General features: G+C 44.5%; 1 protein-coding gene across 1 annotated transcript in view; it reads right to left on the bottom strand.

Annotated features, from left to right (window-relative positions):
- The window catches only part of ddx52 (DEAD (Asp-Glu-Ala-Asp) box polypeptide 52), a 28,631-nt gene extending 9,431 nt beyond the window's left edge, over positions 1-19,200 (bottom strand). The window contains exons 1-11 of the mRNA XM_069910360.1: positions 19,096-19,200; positions 15,362-15,593; positions 13,049-13,188; positions 12,769-12,954; positions 10,736-10,879; positions 9,105-9,216; positions 8,713-8,785; positions 7,253-7,456; positions 5,045-5,135; positions 3,991-4,113; positions 364-514 (exon numbers count right to left, since the gene is read on the bottom strand). Of these exons, the coding sequence (XP_069766461.1) occupies positions 364-514; positions 3,991-4,113; positions 5,045-5,135; positions 7,253-7,456; positions 8,713-8,785; positions 9,105-9,216; positions 10,736-10,879; positions 12,769-12,954; positions 13,049-13,188; positions 15,362-15,593; positions 19,096-19,182 (1,543 nt within the window). The 5' untranslated portion in view covers positions 19,183-19,200. The remainder of the gene's footprint in view (positions 1-363; positions 515-3,990; positions 4,114-5,044; positions 5,136-7,252; positions 7,457-8,712; positions 8,786-9,104; positions 9,217-10,735; positions 10,880-12,768; positions 12,955-13,048; positions 13,189-15,361; positions 15,594-19,095) is intronic.
- Positions 19,201-19,335: the final 135 nt, after the last annotated feature.

Raw genomic sequence — 19,335 nt, 5'->3', positions numbered from 1 at the left:
TCTCTTAATTATTGTTCAATGAAGGAAATTACAATCATACACTAGAGATTCAACAAGAAAGACCATAAAACGGCATCTCCTTTTTGCACAATAATGTGTGCAATAGGAGCGGGGGTTCTAATAGAATGATGTCAGATTTGTTGCAGCACAGACTTGTAGAATAATTTTTGTATTTCAGAAGAAGCTAACCATGAAAACAATCGAGTTTCTTCGGCACTCATGGGACTTAGTCAACATTTAGGAACTTAGTCAACATTTTGCAAGATGCATAATGCCCAAAATAACTTTTTGCTAATTAATATATTCCTTTTTCTTTAGAATAATTGCATTTTCACTGGGTACGATTGAAAAATTAATACGCACCGATTCTGTGGATGTATTCAATAGCACTGGTTGGGAAGTCATAATTGATGACTAAATTGACTCCTTTAAAATCAATACCTCGAGCCATGAGTGCAGTGCAAATGAGGACCCAAATTTTACCGGCTCTGAAGCTGCACACCACATTCTCTCTCTAATGGGAGAAAATAAAAGGCACGTAACTGCCATGAGCACACAGATCAAACAAAAAATCCATTTTACACAATACAGGTTGAGTACCCCTCACGCGAAGATCTGAAAACAGAAAAGATCCAAACCCCGTTTTTTTTTAAGCACTGACATGACAAGTGGAAAAAAGTTCAAAACCTGACTTGCCTATGTGGGGTTCTGAAGCTCTGTTAGTGTTAGTTGGATTACAAAAACAGAAAAAAATAAACAAAATCTTTGCTTCTGGCTGGGAAGATGCCAAACGGAGCTGGGACAATGTCTTTAGTATCGGCTGCAGCCAGAGTCGGCAACGGCAGTTCCATTCTCAACATCGGGTGCAGCGCCATCCATATCGAAGGACAGGAGCGGGGACCATAGTTGGGGACCGGTGGTCATCTTTTGTAAATAGAGATCAAGTTTTTTCTGGTAAATACTAAAGATTATTTTATGTGAATTTTCCACTTATGGTGTCATGTCGGCACTCAAAAAGCCTGCTGTCATTGCTACTGTGCTCCTGAGTTCCATTGTTCCAAAATCCAAATAACCTCTGCTTCCAAGCATTTCAGATAAGGGGTACCCGACCTATATTAAGTATACCACATGCCCATCATACATATACTGGCGACCCTTGCATTGCACTTGTTCGGGTTATGGAATATGTTCTGACAAAATCCACAAATCACTTTGCAAAAATATAACATACAGAATATTTGCAGGAAAAATAAATACTTTTTTTCACCTCGCATTTCTATGGTTTTACATAACAAAAAAAATTGTATTATTGCCTGTTTTCTAAGAATGCAATCCACCAATAATGGGGGTGGGGTGATAATCTGCATTATTATATCAAATATGCCATCACACATGAGATGTTCACTCCAATAGGTATTATTCCAGAGTGGATGAACATTGGTGTTATTCAAAAGACACACAATCTACAAGTTTGAAAATAGAAGGCTTGCCAAGTCATTCAATACTTGTCTCAGAATGCAACCCTTGTTATAGATACAGAAACAGGGCCTTTGACCCACTGTCTCACCTAATCACCAAGCCTTCAATTTTAGCTTTAATTCTACCCATTTCAGTTTCCCTATGATCTCATCAACACCTGCATCTTCTACCACTCAACTACATGCTCCAGGCAACTTGTGGAGACCAATCAACATACAAATCCACACATTTTTGAGATGTGCGAGGAATTTGTAGCACTCAAAGGAAATGTCCAGATTCACCTGAACGTAACTGTAGGTCAGAAGGAAGCTAGCTGCTAAAACTGCAAAGCAGCAGTAAATCAGGTGGCTGAGCTGCTCTGATCCATACCGATGGGTTATTGCACCATGGTAGGATATCCAAAACAACCCAGTCATTTTCTGATCCATAATACAGCCTCCAGGGAATTGAGATGAAGTGAAATCTTGCTGCTCTCTTCACTCACCTGTTCATTGTCTCAATTAATGTCTCTACTACTGTTTACAACTTAATGCTGGGAAATTTAAAAGAGAACTCTTAACAACGACAAATTATTTAAGTCCGCCACTGCCAAGCGTATCTAAGAATTGCAGACAAAATAGCTCACATTCTCATTGTGACAGACTGGATTTCTCTGGAGACCAGACATAGAATATCAAATGACTCATATATATTCTTTGATGAAGAATATTTATATAGTTGGAAGGTTAAAGAATAAAACGTTTATTCAAATTTTCAATTAATTCTTGAAACATACCTATAATCACAAAAAAATGCTGGCAATCTTAAAATTCAACGGAGGATAAATTCCTAATGCATTTGGTCAAGGGCTAGTTTCTGTTCTGTATAACTCTGACTCAATCCTATTTCCAAACACAGAAAAATCCAGGCAGCATCTTGCCCCTAGGGTTTTGTGCATTGGGATCTATATGGGCAAGTCTATTAAAGTCAAAGAACATGCTGACCATAGGTAATTCACAGATGGTGACTCAGTGCCTGAATATTTATGGTCTTGTTAATTATGTCCACTGCAGATCTGAAGCATGTTAGGTTCTTGCACAAGTGTGTTGCTCAATTAAACTGGCACAATGTTTTCCTATAAACAGTGCGGAGTAATATATACCAGCACTGGGTTAAGTGTGAAAGATTGGATTTATTATTATTATTTTTTTTAATCCAAAGACATTTTCAAATACTTGATCAGTGGTTCTCACGTCAGTTATCCTTTATCAACTATTTACCCAGATAAAGTGGTCGAGGCAGGTATGTTAACTTCCTTTAAGAAACACCTGGATATCTCTGTGGTTGGGAGATGATTGGAAGGGTTAGGTCTAATGTGGGCAAGGAGATGTGGGGGCTGGTAATCATGGTGGGGAGCTGGCTGATGGAGGACCTCAGTTTTCTTCAGGCTGACTTCCAGGCCAAACATTTTGGCAGTTTCCGCAAAGCAGGACGTCAAGCGCTGAAGAGCTGGCTCTGAATGGGCAACTAAAGCGGCATCGTCTGCAAAGAGTAGTTCACGCACATCTCCATCGGGCACACAAAACTCAAAACGGTCAACCAGTTTACCTATCTCGGCTGCACCATTTCATCAGATGCAAGGATCGACAATGAGATAGACAACAGACTCGCCAAGGCAAATAGCGCCTTTGGAAGACTACACAAAAGAGTCTGGAAAAACAACCAACTGAAAAACCTCACAAAGATAAGCGTATACAGAGCCGTTGTCATACCCACACTCCTGTTCGGCTCCGAATCATGGGTCCTCTACCGGCACCACCTACGGCTCCTAGAACGCTTCCACCAGCGTTGTCTCCGCTCCATCCTCAACATCCATTGGAGCGCTTACATCCCTAACGTCGAAGTACTCGAGATGGCAGAGGTCGACAGCATCGAGTCCACGCTGCTGAAGATCCAGCTGCGCTGGATGGGTCACGTCTCCAGAATGGAGGACCATCGCCTTCCCAAGATCGTGTTATATGGCGAGCTCTCCACTGGCCACCGTGACAGAGGTGCACCAAAGAAAAGGTACAAGGACTGCCTAAAGAAATCTCTTGGTGCCTGCCACATTGACCACCGCCAGTGGGCTGATATCGCCTCAAACCGTGCATCTTGGCGCCTCACAGTTTGGCGGGCAGCAACCTCCTTTGAAGAAGACCGCAGAGCCTACCTCACTGACAAAAGGCAAAGGAGGAAAAACCCAACACCCAACCCCAACCCACCAATTTTCCCCTGCAACCGCTGCAATCGTGTCTGCCTGTCCCGCATCGGACTTGTCAGCCACAAACGAGCCTGCAGCTGACGTGGACTTTTTACCCCCTCCATAAATCTTCGTCCGCGAAGCCAAGCTAAAGAATGTGGGCAAGTGGGACTAAAGCAGGAGGCCACATTGTTTGACATGGACAAGTGGGCCGTTTCCTTGGTTCAAGTAACTAATAATTTACTAAGTTTCGTTCCTATAAATAAATACCATATAAAAGGCACTGTTTATACCTGTTGTTGTGTTCTTTCTGCATGAATAACTTCCACATTAATGCCTTCGTAGATTAACTCGCGAAAGAGCTCCTTTGCTCTTTCAATGGACTGAACAAACACCAGCACCGGAGGTGAAAATCCCTTCAAGGAATTAAAGATGAACGTAATTCAGCAGATTCGCATATTAATACAATTGAAATACCGGTAATTCACACAACTACAATCTCAGTCTGTACACCCAAGATAGGGAAAGCTTACATAATGTGAAAATGCCGCATGTTCATTCAAATATATAAAATATTTACTGATAACATAAAGGAAGTTTAATGTGAATGCTCAAAAGTTTAAAGCTCAACATTAAATTGTTTGGCAATTCCATGCAAGGCTTTAAGTAATGGTTCATCTGAAGGGCAATACAAGACGAGGCAACCCAACACTGCCAGAAAATGAAACTGAAGGACAATCATCATTACCCACCCTCACTGTCCTCAAAAACTTCAACAGTAGGATCAGGAACATTTCCCCAACATGGCAATAATGGGATAGCTGGGTGATAGAAGGTTCGACATAATGTCCTAACTTCTCTACAACATTTCTTTGAAGCCCCGGAATGGGAGAAAAGGGCAAGAGGTTTCTTGAAGTTACTTGTAAAAAGTAAGACTACAATACTGAAAGATATCAAAGCTATTAAGTGGTGCCACATAGTGGAAAGCAGTGGAAATTACACAGTACACCATTTCTGGGAAACCCAAGGACCACAATTATGACTGAATTTCAATCAGAAACATTCACACACAAAAAACTCTTATGTTGATAAAACTTGCTGATAATATTAAAATATTCCATGTCAGCCTGGGATCAATATTTCAATGCCAGCTCTAATAAGTATGCTACAACCCAACGTAGCTATTGACCCATCACTATTACCATTGAAATAATTCAATCTTAACCAGCGGTCACTTTCTGACTACTAAAATGTGAACATTTCAACTCACAAGAAACATCTTCTAAACATGCATATTGAATAGCAATGGAGGTAATCATGGAGCTTAATGTATCACTCAGTCTGTACCTTTTTGATCAGGTCTCGCATTGCCAGCAATTTCCCATTTTCAGTACCAACAAAAAGCAATTCCTGCTTTACAGTCTCTACCGCAGAATTCCTAATGGGAAAAGAAAATTAACTAGAAAAGCATAAAGCAAAATGCAGCAGCAAGAAATCTTTAAAAAATGTTGCAAAAGTTCAGCTGATTTAGGAGCACTGGTTAGAGGAAAAAGTGAAGAACTGATGAAAAGGCTCGACCTGCAATCTCAACATTTACACAGGCACAATGTGACCATCTGCATCATTAATTTTGTTCACAATAATGTTCAAAACATTAAAAATTCTTACAACCCAAACAAAAAAAATCATTTTGCTAACAAAAGCAGTCCAAAGTTAAGACCACAGATTACATCCATTTGCAATATATGTGCAAACTGCGCTAATAGAACTGCAATAAAATGAAGGCTATGCATCGAGTTGAGTGCAACTTACAATGAGGATCTGTGCTCATCAAGTTAACCATTCAATACTAAAAAGGAGTGAATGGAACAAAACACAAAAATCTGCATTCCACCTGACTAAACTGAATTTTTAATCAAATTAAACCATACTTTATAATGAAAAAAAAATCATGATTGAATACATTCAAATGAAAAGAACTGTGTTCACCTTTCTATAATAAGGACTTGCAACTTTAACTAATGTAATGGTCAAATCATAAGGTTCACTCTACAAAACATAACAAATACCTCAAAAATTACCAATTAGTCCACAGTGCGCATTGAGATCTATCCCAGGCTTTCAAGGGAAAAAGGGAGGAGATTGATGGGGACCTAACAAATACTTTTAACTGTTCACCGGCCACAGGTGAAGTACCAAAATCACAGGACAGTCAATGTGAGACACTTATTGAAAAGCAACAGCGATAAGCCTGGCAATTATAATGCTTGCAAGTACATTACTAGAAAAAAGTCTAAGGATTCATCTGCAATTGGAAACATATGGATTAATAACAAATAATTATCATGGAATTGTAAGGGAGGGGCATGCTGTATGACCAATTTTTTTTTGAGGTGGCCCCAAAATGCGTGAAGACAGCGAAGTTACTAGTCAACGTGGACTTGAGAAAGGCCTTTGAGAAGGTCCCACATGGGAGACTAATCCAAGGTTACAGCCCACAGGATTCAGAGCAAATTTGATCCAGAATTGGGTTGGCAATAGGAGACAGGATGATGGTGGAGGAATGCTTTTGTGATTTGAAGACTGGGACCCATATCGTTTGTTATATATTAATAATTTGGAAAAGAACATAGAAGGTAGATAAGTAAATTTGCTGATGACAGAAAAATTGGTACTGATGTTGACAGTGAGAAGGATAGTCTTTGGCTACAGAATAATACCAAACAGTTGGTAAGGTCATAATAGCAATGCAAGATGGAATTTAAGAAAAATCAAAGAAAACTGTAGATGCTTTAGAAACAGGTCAGGCACCATTAATGGATAGAGAAATAGTGAATGCTCTGGGACTATCAGAATTAGAAAAGGGAGAAATAAAAATTAGCTTTCAGTAGGTGAAGTGAGAGAGAGAGAGAGAGAGATGTGTATAAAACAAAGGGAATATCTCTGATAGAGCAAGTGCAAATGGCTTAACGTGGTCAGTTAGCAAGAGTTCATCTGGGGTGCAATGTCTTTGACACGGAGGACACTCAGGTGGGTACATGATGGTTAAATAGCAGGAAACTATTCCCCAAAGCAGAGATATCTACAATTTGGTTTAGGGTAAGGATCTTAATAAATCCAGTCATATGAAGATATGAGAAATAACTTTTTTTTTAAATCCTGTGGATAGCCGGAAACTGGAATGCACTGCCCAAGTGAGCAGTGAAGGCAAATACTCTAACACAGTGGTTTTTAATTTTTTTTCTATCCTCTTACATACTGCTTTAAGTAATCCCTTACTAATCCTAGAGCACCTTTGGCATAGGGATTACTTGAGGTGGTATGTGAGTGGAAAGAATAAGTTTGAAAACCTCTGCTCTAACAACATTTAAGTACATAAATAAGCACTTGAATTGGCAATGCATAGAAGTCAATGGACTATGTGCTTGGAAATGGGATTAGTCTGGGTAAGTGCTTGGTGAAATGGAGGGCACATTTTCAGCTGCAGGACTCCGAAACTAGTTTGTGATTAGCGAGCATGACACAAATGACACAAAGCATTGTCCTTTTACTTACCTTACACCAACTGACACTGAAACCACATTGTCCAAGTTCAGCTTGCACCATTGCTCCACGTCTATTGCAAAGGTAGCGCTGAACATGGCTCGCCGCACATTGTGAGATGTACAGGCCAGATAGATGGTGGCCAACTGATCTCGGAATCCAGATTTGCCATCCTCAAATAATTTGTCTGATTCATCAACAACCAACCACTCCACTCTGAAATTCATAAGGGGATCATTTTATTAATCAGTACCGCCTTAGTTCACAATTTATTAAACTGCTCAAATACTAACTGATTTCAACATATTCAAAATATTACTCAAAGCCAGTTAAGCAACATTCTCCTTACAGTCCATCCCTGCGTTACAGGGACGGGACTGCATACCCAAAAAGCTGAGTATTGTTCCATAACACGTTTTGATGCTGTGGACCATCAGATATATTGGTTAAAATAAAAACCAAAATGTTGTTATTCTTAAAGGCACAGAGCAGCTTTCTATGATCTAATAGCCACTTTATGTTTTTTTTTCTGTAAGTGTATTGTAAACCAACATTTGATAAACTTTAAAAGAATTAATTGTCAATTGGTGGGAAGGCCACATCATACAACTACCCAAGGTTTCTCCCCAACTGTCAGGGAATTGGCTGATCAAATGGAAGGGAGTATTCACATCATGCAATTGTGCAGTTAAAAAAAAAAGTCACACTTGTTAACTTTGGAACATGTCTCTGCTGGTCCAATATTGTCAATTACTTTCTAATGAGCAAATAAATTATGTTGTACTTAACACATTCTACATTAACAAGTAACTCTAGAATTTTCTTTAAAAAACAAACTTTGCAACAATAAAATTGTTCCCAATAAATGCTTGCAACAGAGAGCTTCTAAAATCTCAACACCATTTACTGTATTGTTGTGCATTCTTCATTTGTTATATATGGGATATAGAAATTCTACATTTACCAGGTGCTTCTCTACTTACGATGGGGTGGCATTCCGACAAATCCATTGCAAGTGGAAAAACCTTAAGTCAAGCCATCGTAAGGAGAGGAACACCTGTACATTTAAAATATTCATCTGATTATCCAGAAACTTTATAAAAGATTTCCATCTCACTTTGGTGCACAAAATACACAATTGATATCATAAAGCAAATCAAGGTCAATGGAAGTTTAAAGAAAAGATCAGATCCAATGGTTTAAGTCTAAGTGCTCAAATTAATAGATGCTAAATCAAAAGCCTCACTTTTCACCTGTTTCCTCTTTAATTTTTGCACACAAAGGAATGGGTAGATGGAACAAGCTGCCAAGGAAGTGGTCGACACAGATACAATTACAATGTTTAGAAGTCCTTTGCACATACATGTCCATATGGAAGAAATGAAATGCTGGTAAGTGAGAAGAGCGTTGATAGTTTGTAATGCATCAACCATTCCTTCAAAGTGAAAAGCACTAAGTAAATAGTAGCAAACCTGCTGAGGTCCAGTGCTGGGGGCTCCTGCTTTAACAGATAAATTAGTCTGTTTGGAGTTGTCACCAAAATATCTGAGGAAGAAGAGCATTTGAATTAGAACCACTGTGCTTGCAACCAGTATTTAGAAACAAGGTTTCTTTCACACAAAAAAAGCCTGTTGATCAAGTCACCTGTTTCTACTTGCTACCAGTCTCATTCTTTCCTTTAAATAGTTTAAATGCAGACAATTCCGTGCCTACAAATGCTACATTATCCTTTTAATAGCCAGAATAAAGACTTGCACCGTTTGATCACCCTTCAAGGGTACGAATTAAAGCTGAACCTGATTTTTGGGTCAACGTTCCCCATTCAATTTAACATTTGAAGCTGGAAATATCCAACATTACTCACCAAATTTATTTGCTGTCTTGGGTCCAAACTTTTTGGCAGCCTCAGCTGCTTTGTTGATCATATGAATTCTGAAACCAATACCTTCAGAGAGTTTGACTAGCTCCCGATGAGTCTGAAAAGGGAGAAAGTAAGATTTTTGCACTCCAGCAATATTTGAAGGCATTGGGTATTTTTGTTTCTTCCTCATGAATGCACAGATTAGATTTCAGATCACGAGGAAATTTCCAAAAGCTAATTTGTTTTAAGTAGCTCTTTTAAAGGAATAAAATATTGCAGAAGATTTCACAGCAACAAAACTAAGACAAGACAGATTACCATAAATTAAAGAGGGTGACCAAAAGCATTGACAAAGATGTTGCCTTAAGAATTCATTTTAGAAGTGAAAAGTTGGAAATCATTAAGGTTCATGGACAGTGTTACAAGGGTCAAAGCCAAGCTTACTGAAAGGTGATCACCATTCATGGAGGTGTTAAAATCACCATTCATGGAGGGGTTAAAATAGGGTTGCACAAGAAGCCAATGTGTTTAAGAACACAGTTTTAGGGCTGGAGGGCAGTTAGACAGAAAGAGATGAAAGCACAGAAAAATTTGAACACGTATGAGAATTTTAAATTTGAGGAAATATCTTGGAAAAAACTTTTCGTAATACTGACGTGGTTCTGGCTATTAGGAGTGCAGAAGACAATGCAGCCAATTTTTAATTCAGTTCATGTAAAGTTCAATGTTATACATGTCACGTCATTGAGTTTGTTTCATTCACATCATTTCATGCCTGCCTAGGTTTGATGATGTGAACACCAGCACTTTGTCAAACCTCAACATGTCAAAATCATGCATCACTCAGGTAGCTAACTGTTGGTATCTGACAGATGTTTTCGTTGTAAAAAGGAAATTGGAACAACAATTCATGCAATTTGGACATGTGAGAAAGTGAAAAAATTTTGGGAAGATCTAAACCAGATATTAAATAAAATCACAAAAAGCAATATACCAAAAAACCCGAGATCTTCCTCCTAAGTAACATAAAAAACAAAGAATTTGGACTTGATTTGGTTGGTGCACAAAAAAGATTTGTTAGGATAGCCCTAGCTGTAGCAAAAAAATGTATTATGTCAGCCTGGAAATTAGAAGATAACTTGAGAATACAACAATGGTATATAGAAATTAATAAATGTATTCCACTAGAAAAAATAACATAATTTAAGAAATAATATTACAATATTTGAACAAATATGGGAGCCATACATGAAACACAATAGAGAAAACCTACCGGGGACATCTACCACCTAAAATGACAGAAGGAGAAGGAAATGAAAAGAAATGACTCAGTGGAACTTCTTGTTTATTTTTATTGAGTGACAACATTGTTTGACGGGTTTAATGTATCTTAGATTCTGAACTTTAAATGAATGGGAGGAGAGGTAGGGAGGGTGGGATGGGAAGAGGGGGGGGAAAAAACAACACTGTATATATTTGAAAAGAAAAATGTATGTATCTTGGTCAATGTGGTTTATAGTGTGAAAAATAAATTTTTTTTAAAAAAAGGTAGCTAACTGTTGTATACAAGTAATCACCGATAACTTTGGGTAGCCAATAGACTTGTCAGAAAGCTCTCTGGCACCAAAGCTTACCTGACTAGCAAGCTCTCGAGTGGGAGACAAGATCAATGCCCTGAAACCTTTGTTCATTGGCTGTTTTAGACATGTCAAGAGTGGAATGCAAAAACCCAATGTCTTCCCTGATCCAGTTGGGGCACAGGCCAGAATTTCACGATTCTGTAATGGGTACATAAAACAGTTACAAGTTAACATCAAGTATTTAAATCGTTGAGATTTAGTTATTGAAAAAGACTTTTTCAATTCAGTTATCCATTGGTCCTCAAATTAAAGGAGATGGTCTGGATATATTTTAATAGCATGAAAAAACTTTAAATTCAATGCTAAGAAAATGAACCCATCCAAAGCCTGCAGTAATAACATAATTTCTTCTTTTGCTTTAGGTCTGCAAACATAATGAAATTCTACCTGGCAACCATGTGTACTATTGATATCTGTTATTAGAATTAAAAATGAGCAAATGTTCCACTTTTCCTTGGGGAATGTGTGCCTGTGGCATAAAGCCCCTGTAACAGGTCATTTCCAAGTATTACTTCAGATGAAGTTGTATGGTTCGGACCAAACTAATGAATCAAATGCAGAAACTACAGTCTCTAATACAGGTGGGGCAAAGAACTTGGCAGGGTGGGTGGGTCCTTGACGCCGCGCCGACCTAAATATTCCTATCAAAAAAAAATCTAAACCCTTCCTACCTCATAACACTATTTTTCTTTTATGTGCCTGTCTGAGTCTCTTAAATGCCCCTAATGTTTCAGCCTCCACCACCACCCCTGGCAAGGCATTCCAGGAACACAACTCTATGTAAAAAAATCTTACCCCTGATGTACCCTTTGGAATCCTGGTAAATCTCCTCTGCACCCTCTCCATAGCTTCAATATCCTTATTCAATATAAATGAGGTGACCAGAACTGAACACAATACTGTGAGTGTGGTCTCACTAGAGATTTGTAGAGTTGAGACATGACCTCTCAACTCTTGAACTCAATCCCCCTATTAATGAAGCCCAGCATTCCCAAAGTCTTCTTAACTATCCTATCACAACTTCCAGCACAACTCTTAGAGAAGCTGGTAACTACAGGACATGAATATCAGCTGTACAGGTGCCTAACCTTTTATCTGGGAATCATCGTGACCAGACACCTGCTGTTGTTCGGAATCTTCCTGATTTCAGAATCATTTTGATTTCTGTCCCATTAAGCCCGCTCGAGTCGCACTGCCATCTCTCTCCCCTCACTCGCCCAAGTCATGCTGCCGTCTCTCTCCCCCTCGCCCACCCGAGTCACGCTGCTGTCTCTGACCCTGCCCCCGCTGTACCAGCTCCAGGAGAATGGCCCCCTTCTCAGTTCCCCTGTGCTGACACTGGTACAGCGGTTTCAGCTGCGTGGGGGATAATGGGTAGCGACGACAGCAATTGAGCTGCCACCAGGCCAACTCAAATGCTGGATGGGGGTCAGTATAGGCAATTTGGAGGCGCTTATAAAGTAGCGGAACGCAAGAGGATACACAGGAGTTGAGCAAGGGTCATGTTTGATGCCAAACTCCATCTTTGATGAGCAGATGCCATCTACTGAAAAAAAAGTGCTGGTTTTTGGAATTCTGGAAAAGGTTAGGCATTTGTATTAAAATAGTAAAGCATGAAAGTTTCCAGACACCATGACTGAAGCAAAAACACAAAGCTGGAGAAACTCAGCAGGTCACACAGCATACTTTATATAACAAAGATTAAGATACATGACCCATGTTTCGGCCCTGAGCCCTTCGTCAAGGAATGTAGGCAAGATGTATTAAGAGCGATCTTAATTTGTTTACATCAGGACTAGGAAAACAGTTGCCAAGTATGTTTAATCGAGAGATTGATAAAAAGAATCAAAGTGTATGAGGCAAGGGAGGAAAGTGACGCTGAGGTACAAGATCAGCCACAATCTTAGTGAATGGCACAGCAGGCATAAGGGGCCCAAAAGTCTGCTTGTGTTTCTATTCTTATCTGCCTGGTTTGTAACAAGATTCATCGTAGCTCATGTTTGCATATGGACTAACAAAATACTTGCATGTAGCATGATGGGTATGGCTTGCATCTGTATTGGAGTAGGCTGTTGGAACCCAGCTTCCTGCACATGTTGAATAACTTTTGGGTGGACCTTGTATTCTTGTTGGAGCTGCTCAAAGGTAGCAACTGGTTCAGGAATATCAGTGCCACTCACAGAAATGCGATGCTTCCACCGGAACTTGTTTATCTTAAAAAAAATTAAAACAAAGACAAACATTACCTCAGCATTTCCCCATGACGAACAAGTCGGCACATTCCTAGAAGTTGTCAAAAGAACAAACCCTTTCTCGACGCTGGTGTTCCAGTTTTTTGATATTTTTTTCTGTGTCATGATTTTTTTTGATCTGGTTTCCTCGAGGGGATATTAGCCATCCATCGTTCTTGGTAACGCGAAAAATGTCAGGTGCTGTTTTGGTCTCCACTTGTTGAGGGTGGATGGGAGGAGGGCAGAAAAGAGACAGAACAGGAACATTAGTGGCAACATTAGCAAATGTCCACAGCTCCACAGAATGTTATTGCTGAAACAAAATTAATCAAGGAAAACCCAAGATCAAACCCTCAACTCCCCATCAAAATAATCATCAATATCCAATGGTATTTCATTATTTTTTTTAATTTCTGCTTTGCTTTTCTCATGAGTGAGCAGTTCATTAGGCAAGTAACTCTAATATTACGGGCAATTCTACTTTTGATATAGCTGCCAGGAAATGCAGATAATTCAGTCATCTGCTATTTTATTTCACTGCAATCCAAAATAATTAAATATATTCCTGATAACAATACCATAGAGTGCAGAAGGCAGCCAATTGGGAAGTCATCTAGCCTACTGTGGGAGTCTTGATATGTTGATTCTTTTTAAACATTTGCCATATATAATCGCAGAACATAAAGCATCAGTGGGCCTAGGTTCTGGGACACAAATTAAATGACTGGCTTCATTGTATTTCAGATATTCGTATCATCACTGGCTAGAAAGCTTCAGACAGAATGAAAGGAGGCACAGCATTTCAGTTGTCCCAGAGCTCCAGGAACCACTTCACTCCTGACTTCCAGAGGTGCTAATGTGGAGTCTGCACATTCTGTGACAACATGGGTTTCTTCTGGGTGCTCTGGTTTGCTCCCACATTCCAAAGATGTGCTAGTTGGTAGGTTACTGGAACCTACATAAAATGAATTACAGAGAAGTAAACAGATTGCTCAGAATGGTGGCCCTGACTTGATAGGTCAAACAGTCTTCTTCTATATCATATGACAAATAAATAAAATGAATGTTTGCCCAGAATATCCTAGCATCTACATGTGAAACCACATTAGAGGCTTAATAGTCGATTGCTTTAAGCAAGGGTAGGTAGTGAGACCATAACTAAAAATTAAACATCAAGTAGACCCAAAAATAAAATTCAAAGCACATTTAAAAAGAATGTATAACCAATTTCATGAATTAAAATGGCAGAAGCTAAGCACGGGGTAATAAATCTATTGAAACATGGAGAAAGCTCAAACAACAGTAGAATGTAAATGGATCTTTGACACAGAATCAGAATTCAGGAGATCTTATAAAAATACAAAATTCTGACATCTTAACAGGTTCGATACAGGGGTTATTGTCTGAGGACGTGCAGTAAGATACTTCGGACTAAAGTTGGGAGAAACTTCACAAATTGGCTTCTGCAGCCTTGTGTGGCAATGGTAATTTGCAGAATATATTTAAAGAGCTTGAAAGGGTTCTGGACACTACAAATTAAGGTACGAAATGCAATGTTAACCAAGTGAAAGAACCTGCCGGGATCATACTGAACAGCACAGGAAGCTCGAGGGGATGAACAGGTCTACTGTCCCCCTTATTTTTCTAACTGAATCAGGACAGCCCTAAGTTCAATTCAAACATTCTGATCGTAAATGTAACAACAAAGACACAATACAACTCAAATATGTCTTCCTGGTTAGACAAAGGCCCTTCTGGCCCACAAGCCCATGCGTCGCAACCACACCCATTAACCTATAATCCCTGCACTTTTCTGAAAGGTGGGAGGAAACAGGAGTACCCGGAGGAAACCCACGCAGACATGGGGAGAATGTACAAACTCCAAACCGACACCGCCCGATTCAAACCCAGGTGGTTAGCACTGCAATAGTGTTGCACTAACCACTACGCACTAGGAAGGGATAGAACAAAGTCAGTCAACATTCTGTCCTTGAGCACCATCCTTCCTTCGACTCATGTTGTAACGTACGAGTACTTGTATATTCAAAAAGTGCACATTTGGTTCTGTGATGCAATGCCCCCATGAACTCAGTCAAATTACTGATGATGTCATGGTGCAGAATGTGAACATTCCTGCAAATAACCACGTGCCCACGTCAAACACATCCAACCGACAAAGACTTTTAGGCAAGGACCTGACATCATTATATTTTACTTTATGTGCATTATTGTACTTTTGGCATACTTAAATATACTCAATGCCCCAAAACAAAAATTCCCCATGCACCTTTTTCTGCAAGTGGTGAAAATTATTCATTCTGAAAAAAACTGCTCCCCTGATTTGTCATCCCTCTGAGATGACTCCCCTCCTTCAGCGAGCACAGCATACCTCTGGCTTCCTTTTTGCTCCTTTTCCTTTCTTTTGATTCATTGCTTGCAAGTTTTCTTTTTCCCTGGGATGTAGAGGTGCAGAGAGCGTCACAGTCTCCAGAAGAACCTTCTTCCTTTTCCCCACTTTTCAATGCATCTGCCACTGGCTTGTTACTTTTTGTCTGCTGGCTTTTAAAAAAGTCGAGGTCTGCTGAGTTTTCACCTAAGGTAGTATTGCTCGATTTTATTACCTGGTAATGTGAACACAGACACGTTTTACTCACGTTTATTGTCATCTGATTGCACTACAACCCAACGAAACAGCATTCTCCGGTCCTCACTGCAAAACACGCAGACACACAACCAGACATAACACACATTGAGACAAATGATACACATACAAGACAAGATTTTGTATGTACAAATAAATATTGTGTCATAAATATGAGAGTCTGAGATGGTTAATGTGAGAAGTTCCTTTGGTCGTTCAGCATTCTCATGACCAAAGACAATGAGATGAGAGGCTGGAAAGGGTCTTGGCCTGAAACGATCATCATCCTTTTGCCTCTGCAGATGCTGTTTGACCAACTGCATTTCCATGACAGCTCGTATTTGCTCAAGATTTATATAAGTATGCATAAAGAATTTTTGATTAAATTTTTCACTCCTGCAGAGTATTTCCATCAGTTTCAGATTACTTTTCATTTTCCAACATCCAGGCATTTTGCTTTTGAAAACATTAAAGATTCCAATATTGTCACATAATATTGCATTTAGAATTTTCTTTTGACTACCGTCAGGCAAACAGAGTCCCCACTTTGACCAGCACCCCTCACAGAAACCTACAGTACCTCGTGTTCCTGGGTGGTCTCCCCTCCAAGTACCGACCAGTCCTGTGCCTGCTTAGCTTCTGAGATCAGACAATCCCAGATGTATTCAGGCTATTAGGTGCTGTTTATGGGCACTAACTTCAATTACTCAGATAAGATGGCAAAGAAAAGCAGAAAACATTGAGAAGTGATTTGATGTAAAAATTCAGATGATGAAACTGAATGAACACAGTTGTTTTCCAAAGGCAGAATGGTTAAGAATCAATTGTTATTTATTTAAAGTGGCCAACTAAAAAACCAAGGCTGGACAGAAAAGAAAAAAAAATCATGTGGTATGAAGTCATCAGTTGAGCTCTCTACCTGAAAGCATATGAAATTAGATTCAATCACTTTAAGGATAAATACTTCATAGTCAAGAGCGTGGAGATGCAGCGTTCCCACGGGGTCCAGTCAACTGATGTCGGCTCCGCACAGGCTTTGACCGGCCCGTTGAGGGTGTCAACAGTGGTTTCATTTGAAATCTTGCGACCACGGGTCTGCACCCAAGGTGGCAGTGTCTATTAATCAGCAGCATCCACGAGGGGCCACAGACTCCAGAGAAGCGGAGGACTGGAGCAGTGCACCAGAGGACGGGGCGATCGATCCCCGCCTGAGGAGGAGAAGCTGAGGACACAACCCGTGGGGACGATGACCACAGTGAAGGGGCACTTCGGCTGAGGTGCTAGTGCGGGCGGCGGGCTGCTGGCAACACGCAGAAGCCGCGAGCTGCTGGAGGCCGCTGCCGGGAGACTCGCGCCGGGGCCGCTGACTGCAGGAGACCGGCTCAAACTGACCGGAGGGGTACCAGGTGGCAGAACCGGGATGCGAGGAGGTGCCAAGAACCGTGTCAGAGGTTCAGATCTGGAGCTCGTGTCGCCAATGGCTTGGACTGTGTGGCTGTAGAAGCGAATCTATGGGGGGGGGGGGGTCCTCTTTTGCTTCTCTCTCTCTCTCTCTGACTGCAACCTTGACTGTAAGAGGTGCTCAGACAATTCCTGCTGGTGGCAAATCTGTCGGCCTTGCAGCAGGCAAAAATAAATTTCATGAAATTATTACTGTAATAAACTGAATCTGATACAGGGAGTGGGAAGGCTGCTCGGAGAGCTAGCATGGCCACGATGGGTCTAATGGCCTCTCTCTGGGTGGTAACACATTGCAAAGCTTGGGGGAAACGGGCCACAGAGAGGCGCCGAGGCCATGGTTCGATCGAGCTTGATTGCCCTGGACGTCTGCAGGGCCCACGGTCCCCCCCCCCCCACCCCGGGCCGGGACCACCCCCACCCCACCCCGGGCCGGGACCACCCCCACCCCACCCCGGGCCGGGACCACCCCCCCCCACCCCGGGCCGGGACCACCCCCCCCCCCACCCCGGGCCGGGACCACCCCCCCCCCCACCCCGGGCCGGGACCACCCCCCCCCCCCACCCCGGGCCGGGACCACCCCCCCCCCTCCACCCCGGGCCGGGACCACACCCCCCCCTCCACCCCGGGCCGGGACCACCCCCCCACCTCCACCCCGGGCCGGGACCAACCCCCCCCCCCCACCCCGGGCCGGGACCACCCCCCCCCTCCACCCCGGGTCGGGACCACCCCCCCCCTCCACCCCGGGCCGGGACCACCCCCCCCCTCCACCCCGGGCCGGGACCACCCCCCCCCTCCACCCCGGGCCGGGACCACCCCCCCCTCCACCCCGGGCCGGGACCACCCCCCCCCTCCACCCCGGGCCGGGACCACCCCCCCCCCTCCACCCCGGGCCGGGACCACCCCCCCCCCTCCACCCCGGGCCGGGACCACCCCCCCCCCTCCACCCCGGGCCGGGACCACCCCCCCCTCCACCCCGGGCCGGGACCACCCCCCCCCCCCCCACCCCGGGCCGGGACCACCCCCCCCCTCCACCCCGGGCCGGGACCACCCCCCCCCCCTCCACCCCGGGCCGGGACCACCCCCCCCCCTCCACCCCGGGCCGGGACCACCCCCCCCCCCCACCCCGGGCCGGGACCACCACCCCCTCCACCCCGGGCCGGGACCACCCCCCCCCCCCTCCACCCCGGGCCGGGACCACCCCCCCCCTCCACCCCGGGCCGGGACCACCCCCCCCCCTCCACCCCGGGCCGGGACCACCCCCCCCCCTCCACCCCGGGCCGGGACCACCCCCCCCTCCACCCCGGGCCGGGACCACCCCCCCCCCTCCACCCCGGGCCGGGACCACCCCCCCCCTCCACCCCGGGCCGGGACCACCCCCCCCTCCACCCCGGGCCGGGACCACCCCCCCCCCCCCCACCCCGGGCCGGGACCACCCCCCCCCTCCACCCCGGGCCGGGACCACCCCCCCCCCTCCACCCCGGGCCGGGACCACCCCCCCCCTCCACCCCGGGCCGGGACCACCCCCCCCCCCCACCCCGGGCCGGGACCACCACCCCCTCCACCCCGGGCCGGGACCACCCCCCCCCTCCACCCCGGGCCGGGACCACCCCGGGCCGGGACCACCCCCCCCCCTCCACCCCGGGCCGGGACCACCCCCCCCCTCCACCCCGGGCCGGGACCACCCCCCCCCCTCCACCCCGGGCCGGGACCACCCCCCCCCTCCACCCCGGGCCGGGACCACCCCCCCCCCTCCACCCCGGGCCGGGACCACCCCCCCCCCTCCACCCCGGGCCGGGACCACCCCCCCCCTCCACCCCGGGCCGGGACCACCCCCCCCCTCCACCCCGGGCCGGGACCACCCCCCCCCTCCACCCCGGGCCGGGACCACCCCCCCCCCTCCACCCCGGGCCGGGACCACCCCCCCCCTCCACCCCGGGCCGGGACCACCCCCCCCCTCCACCCCGGGCCGGGACCACCGCAATGGCGAAGGCGACCACCTTCACCCACTCGCCGCCGCTCACCCCGAGTCTCTCGGCGTCGTGGCCGAAGCGCTTCCAGTTAAACGTGGCGCCGGCGCCCAGCGCTCGGAACAGGTCGAGCGCCTCCATCGCCACGCCGAAGGGAGCTGACGCAGGCCGGGCCGTCGATCGCCGAGCCCAGCGATTGATCGACGATCGGCAGCCGGCCCTCTCATACCTGGAATTAAAGGAACACTACACAAGATGTGGGGGGGGGGGGTCTTCTGGCTGAGATTATGGAGA

This window comes from Narcine bancroftii, chromosome 14, assembly GCF_036971445.1.
Source record: "Narcine bancroftii isolate sNarBan1 chromosome 14, sNarBan1.hap1, whole genome shotgun sequence".
Classification (NCBI taxonomy): Eukaryota; Metazoa; Chordata; class Chondrichthyes; order Torpediniformes; family Narcinidae; genus Narcine; species Narcine bancroftii.
The sequence above is the reverse complement of the archived record's forward strand: the minus strand, read 5'-3'. Positions and strand labels throughout refer to the sequence as shown.